Source organism: Parasteatoda tepidariorum, unplaced genomic scaffold, assembly GCF_043381705.1.
Source record: "Parasteatoda tepidariorum isolate YZ-2023 unplaced genomic scaffold, CAS_Ptep_4.0 HiC_scaffold_2488, whole genome shotgun sequence".
In the NCBI taxonomy this organism is placed as follows: Eukaryota; Metazoa; Arthropoda; class Arachnida; order Araneae; family Theridiidae; genus Parasteatoda; species Parasteatoda tepidariorum.
The window spans coordinates 1-6,696 of record NW_027261565.1 but is presented as its reverse complement, the minus strand read 5'-3'; the positions used below and the strand labels follow the sequence as shown (position 1 = coordinate 6,696).

General features: G+C 26.5%; 1 protein-coding gene across 1 annotated transcript; it reads right to left on the bottom strand.

Annotated features, from left to right (window-relative positions):
* Positions 1-1,105: 1,105 nt before the first annotated feature.
* On the bottom strand, positions 1,106-6,652 carry LOC122268448 (uncharacterized). Its single transcript, XM_043057248.2, has 4 exons — positions 6,647-6,652; positions 5,916-6,046; positions 3,604-3,688; positions 1,106-1,328 (listed from the first exon to the last, which is right to left on the bottom strand). Exons 2-4 carry the CDS (start codon positions 6,031-6,033, stop codon positions 1,193-1,195), a joined length of 339 nt encoding a protein of 112 aa, XP_042913182.1. The 5' UTR covers positions 6,034-6,046; positions 6,647-6,652; the 3' UTR covers positions 1,106-1,192.
* Between the last annotated feature and the right edge of the window lie 44 nt (positions 6,653-6,696).

Here is a 6,696-nt window from a genome sequence, read left to right as displayed (position 1 = left end):
TTGATATCGACAATGTAAACCTTCTTGTATGAAAAGGAGAGGAACTAATATTAATCGAATTTAATTTGGATTTGATTAAATAAATTAAATCAGTCTCTCATGTTACAACTCAGCTAATTAATCCCAAAGAGAAAAAAACTGTCTTAAATATGTTTATTTATTTAATTATAAAAGTCTTTGACAGATACTAACTTCTCTTATAGTTAGTTTCTTTCCCTAATTTTATCGAACTTATAAGGACAAGCTAAAAAAGATGACATTATGAAATAAATATTCTGTAAAAAAAAATTGGATTTAAAATTATTATTAGAAATTATTATTATTAGAATTATTATTAGAATATATTATATTAAGATTTTTATTAGAAATTACTATTATTAAAATTATTATCAGAAAATTATATTAAAATTATATTAGCTTCTACACGTTTCACTAGTATGAAAACACAAATTACTCTACCTAACTCCATTGTAAGCTGAGAAAAATGTATGTTCAAAACTTCCCGAATATGGTCAAATTTACCGTACTTCAGAGTCTATCGAAACACCAAAAAAACCGGTAATTTTTACCGACACGCTTTGGCAATGATTTTTCAAAACTAATTATAAAATACGGTATTACATGTGATAAAATTTGATAATTTAATTTGGTGTATCGTAATAAAGTATGATAATTTGATTTGATGATACTATGATTGTTTTTCATGATACACCAAAACACTGAAAATTCAAACGAGCCAAGCTTTTTTGAGCTCCAAAAGCTCTTTAATTTTTCCCGAAGTACTTTGGAAATGATTATAGAAAAATTTACTGTCAAATATTGCTCTTTAAGTGATAAAATTTTGGAATTTTATCATGATACCTTATAGCATGTCATGAAATTTTTTTATTCTGTTAAATTGATTTTTTTTTTGATTTTTTACTAAATACGTAGTAATAAGGATTAAATTTTGAATTCCAGTACACCGTTATCACACAATCACACACTCATGTACAGGCACACATATTATATATTTATATATATTATATATACTTTATTTTTCAGAACATTTGGATGCTATTTGAAATATTATTCGTCAAATTTTAAGAAAAAGACAACATAAAAATTGAATGACTAAAATTTTATTTTATTTCCGTTAAATCAATTTATATTTTGAAGAAAATACATCATGCGATACACTTCAAAAACATGATCAAGCTCCTATGTATGCACAATGCTTTCTCATAAGGTTTATAAAAGTGTCGTAAACATCGTAGAAGGCTTTTTGAGTTTCTTTGGAGCATTTCGAAAATATTTGATTCACACATTGTCTAGAGCTATCAAGATTTCTGAAAATAAAATTTTGCATTTAGATTAAATTATGGTAAGTTCGTAAAATTACAATAATAATTATAATAATTACAATAATAATTATGATAATAATTATAATAATAATAATAATTATAATAATGATTATAATGAATCTAATTTAATGCTCAAGTTCAACTACTACTGTTCTCATTTTATTTTAGTTTTTAATTGTACAGCAGTGGATCATCGTCACTAATTTAAGACACGGATCCCAGTAGATCACCGAAGTCAAGCATCATTGGCTGCGGACTGTCAGCGGGTGGGTGACTACTTTGATCAGCTGACATTGGATATGGGATCCAAGGGTGTGCGGTACTGGTCCTCGTACCGTAAAGTACTCGTACCGTCGTTCTACCGTAAAGTGCTCGACTTTGCGTGCAGGTCGTAGAGCCAGCTCTGTCTCTGTATCCTCTGCAGAGGAACAAAATTGTGATGGTATGTGTTCGGATCATCTTAAGGGATGTTTCCCAGACTATCGCCAATAGCCCATTGTGCAGTTCTAGTGCAACGTAAATTAAGTACCTACCTACCTTAGTTTTCAATTAGACAGTTTCTATCTTAATGATTTTACTCAATTATAGTAGTTTTTCGTTTTATGTATATACTTATTTACAGTTACAGCTTTGCGTTATACTCATTTTCAAATATTCAATCATTGTATGTCTACTTATAAGAATTATACATACATGTACATTGTGTTATATTTACACTGCATGTCTATAGAGAGTTAGAACAACTGAGCTACATAAAATTCTTATACAATTGTTCCAACTCGATCATTTTACTTATTTACAGATTTAGCTCTTTTACATTTATAATCATTAACAATTTTTTTAGCATTAAATTTAATCTTAAGTATTTGTGTATATACTTATACATAATGTATAAACATTTACTCAATATATACAGAAAACTGGAACAAACATTTAACGTAAAAGAGTTATTGCTGTTATAGCTTGACGTTTACCTTTAATTATAATTCCAGTTTTATATTTATGTTCAACTCTACATGATCTTTCGTGTTCTTACTTAACTACAGTTACTCGAGTATTACGTTTATACTATTATGGTTATACTAGTATATGTTCTACTATCTGTGCATTTATACTCAGCTATAATGTTTTCTGAAATGTTAAACACAGGCTAGTTTTCTTTTAAGAAAGCATTTTCTAGCTTCATACTTGCAGCCTAGCTTTAATGTTTAAATTAATTTTTAATATTCATATTTGTGTAATATAACCAAAATGTTATTCTCTTTTAAATCGTAAAATTTAAACAACTAATGTTTTGTGGGATTTATTTACAACTATATTATGCTAGACGACTGAATAAAATGTTTCATAAATCAAAATAGTAAATATATAATATAATAATAATAATATTCTATAGCATATACATTTGTTTAAATAATAATATTTAAATTTGATTAATTATTTGTTTAAACAAATGCTACAATAATTTTCTTTGCATTTAAATTTGTCTAAAATGTAATTTTAAAAGAAACATGCAGACATATACATGATAGCTGACAAATCTAAAGAACAATAAATATTAAAACATTTTGACCAATTTTTCGTAGGAAAATGCTTCTTTAATATTAAGTTCAAACTTAAATTACACTCTTAAAACTTTTGTTGGGAGAAATATGCTGTTTAAAAAAAATGGAATAATTTACATGACATGTAAGTTTTTGAATTTAAAAAAAAATTAATCACAAGCAAACTGTGACTATTCTTTACATTGATTTGGCGCATTTTCTTGGTAAACACAGAGGGCGCTGCTAAATATGGATTAAATTGAACTTAAAAGTTGTGAGTAACTGCCGTGACTAAAAATAGTTATTAAAATAACCTAATATGTTTTAAAAGTGCTATTTAATTTGACGAAAAACCTTAGAATAACAGTTTTAATTGAAGTGAAATTAATTATAATTATACAAATATTCCCTTGTAGTTGCTGATTTTTTTCGGACACAGTTCTAAAAGTAATTTGAAAATTTTAAATTGTGAATAATAAAACAAAATTTACCTCATAAAGAAACACAATTTGTTTTAGATAGAAATCATTCATTTTTAAGAATTCTTTTTTTTTCTTTTTTTACTCACTTCAATTTGTTTCTCTTTTACAAGAAATATTTTTTATTTGTCCTGAATTTTTTTTTTAAATTTCAGTTCCTAATAACGTTTTATGATAAAATGTTTTTACTATCTTACTTAATGACATAAATTTTATGATATTTTTTATAATACTTACTTGCATAAACCACCTTCTTTTTGCATATCACAAGTTCTTGAAGCAATAAGAGTGTCAAAGCTACAATTTTTGTCCTCCATTACAGCTAAGAAAATATGCAAATTAATGTGTAAAGTTGAACTACGTATATGTTATCACATCCAATACATTTTGTTGCAATACACTCATTTTTATAAAAATTACAACACCTTAAAGGAATTATACAAATTAAACCAAACTTACATGAAATATAAATTGATGAAAGGCAATTAAATTAATGGAATTGCTATGTGATTGAGCATTACCACTACTTCGTACGTCTAATTGTACCACTATCACTAACATTTGGATTAAATCATGTAGAATTCTGTCAATTCCTTTATAGTGTTACAATTTTAACAAGCATTACAATAGTATTGAAACTAGAATCACAGCAAATTCAGCGCAAGACATAAATTATCTATATAACAATAAAATAAAACCTTTTTACGAACCACGTCTTTCAAGTAGTATAACAAACATAAAGTAGTTATTTAAATCGAAGTACGCAAAATGTATCACTATTTGATAGTAATTCGAAAAGTATTTCAAAAGTGAATCTCCTTAATTTTTTTAAGAGTGAAAAAAAAATTAGTACTCCTAATATTATTTTCAGTCCTTTTAAAAAGGGTAGTTTTATTTAAACTTTTTGTTATTTCCTTATTTTCTTTATTTTTGTTAGTTTCAAATAGTTATTTAATTAGTATTATTTTTCAGTTGGTTTGTGCTTGTAATAATTTGATATTTTGATTGAAAAAATTTTTTTTAAGAATTAAATCGCAAAAGTTCAGTTTTTATCCGAATGGAAATGATTATAACTTACAATATCATCCTACAATGAGAATAAAGGCATTTACAAAACTTCCAGAAAAAGGTACAATTTGCCGTGCTTATGGTTCCATGGGCTACAACAGCATGGCAGTTTTTACAGAAGCGTTTTGGTACTGATTTTGGTAAAATAATCCATAAAATATGGCTTTCTTATCTGTACTGAAGTATGGTTAATTTTGGTAAATTTTGGTAATTTTATCATGATACATTAGAGCATGACACAAAAACCCTTTATTCCTTTACTTTTCAGTTTCATATTTTTATACGAAATGTGAGGTAATTAGAACTAAAATCTTGAGAGCCAGAATTTTCGGTAACTAATTCCCTTATGAACATGAACTTAAAAATCTTAAATAAATGGTTTAAATACCGTATACTTTGATTTTTAATACCAAAAATGAGATTTTTTTTCCAGATAGGTTTACCACTCAGTACGTTAATTTTACCAAGATTTTTTTCTTCGTGCATACTGACCTACGATTTAAATTAGAGAACTCAAGCTAGTAGAAAAAGTGGTCAACATTATTATTACAGATTGATTGAATTAGAAAGATATTTAAAATATCACCATAATGTATTTTCGTTTCAACCATTTTCGTCATATAAATTTGAAAGTTCCCGTTTCTTCACAAATCACGTGATTTTGTAAATAAAAAATTCTCAAAAAAAAAAAAAAAANAAAAAAAAAAAAAAAAAAAAAAAAAAAAAAAAAAAAAAAAGTATAGCACAAAGATAGCTGAATCGTCAAAATTGAGTTTTACTTCTGAGAGTGTAGACATACTCAAAGAGAAATATGTCTTGCGTGATAATTATTTACCTAAAAGGTCACAGATTTCTAAAAACTCATGCTAAAGAGCAAGTTTCATGTTAGGACGTAAACTAACAGAAATTACAGCAAACTAGCAAATTTGTTTACTTTAAAAATCTGTGATATCATAAAATACGAGATTTGGTTTAAGATCACTCAAGATTCAGAAACAGATGATAAATGTCAAATGAAATTTAAAAATATCTTAAATTTGTGCCCTTTTCCCCACCATTCAAAGGAGACAACAGGCATTTTATTTGTTCTCGGTCCGCGTACACTAATCAGCTTAATCAGTATTTTTTAGAATAAAAAAGGGAAAAAATTGTTTTCAATTTTTTTTCCAATTATTTAGTTCTTGTCTCAAATACCATAAAACAAATATTCAAAAACATTCAATCAACTAACATCTTATGAACATCAAATTTCAAAGCCAGTTTAGTTTGAAAACTAGCGCTAATAATGTTGAATTCAATAAAAGAAATTCGATAAAAGAAGTATTTTTAAAGTAAATCGTAATGGCATTAAATGATATTTTTATAGAAAATGGAATATTCATAAGTAAGTTTTAAGGAAAATAAAACAACTTAAAAGAGATATTTTGAAATTCCTTTTTGTTTTGAGATTGACATTAAATTTGAAATAGTATTAAAATTACCTTTGTTGTAATCATGAAGGGGATTACATATTAACACTTGTACTAGAAGTGCTTGTGCAGCTTCATCCTCAAAACCAGTTTGACACAGGGACGCAGATTTAACCATGCACGCAGTCATATTTGGTGCAGATCTGAAAAGATTCGTATAATCTAATTGCGATCACAACAAATGATAAAAAATATTATAAAAATACGTTGTTAAACGGAATTAATTCTAGAATTGTTTCAAAGATTTCAGGATCAAAATATGAAAATCAAAAATTAAAGAAAATTTTTGATTTTCTACTCTAACAGAAAAATATGTTTATTTTTGAATCATGTTAGTCCCGTGAACTATAACGCGGGTAGAATTTGCTGCCATTTTCTTTCAAGTTTTAGACACAATCATGTTAAAGAAGTGTGGTAATTTATTTAACTTAACACAATATTAAGATTAGAATAAATTTGAACGATATTATAGTACACTGAATTTTATGTTAGGCAATTGAATCAAGTCTACAGAGGCTAGGTTTTATGCTGTATAAGTTTAGTCCAGTAGTTTTCGCCGTTATGATAAAATGATTACGATTTAATCACCAATTGGATTTATAATTATGATTTTCAATGACTACAAAGATTAAAAAATAATTTAATTTATTATGTTTTTCTCTTATTCCAAATTAATGCTTCTGTGTGCATAGTTTGAAGTATAAAGCTAGAGTTATAATAATAATAATAAAAAAAACACTTGCGGGCAAAATGAGTGCATCTCATCCTGATGTTTTTCACTCCATTCTTTTTG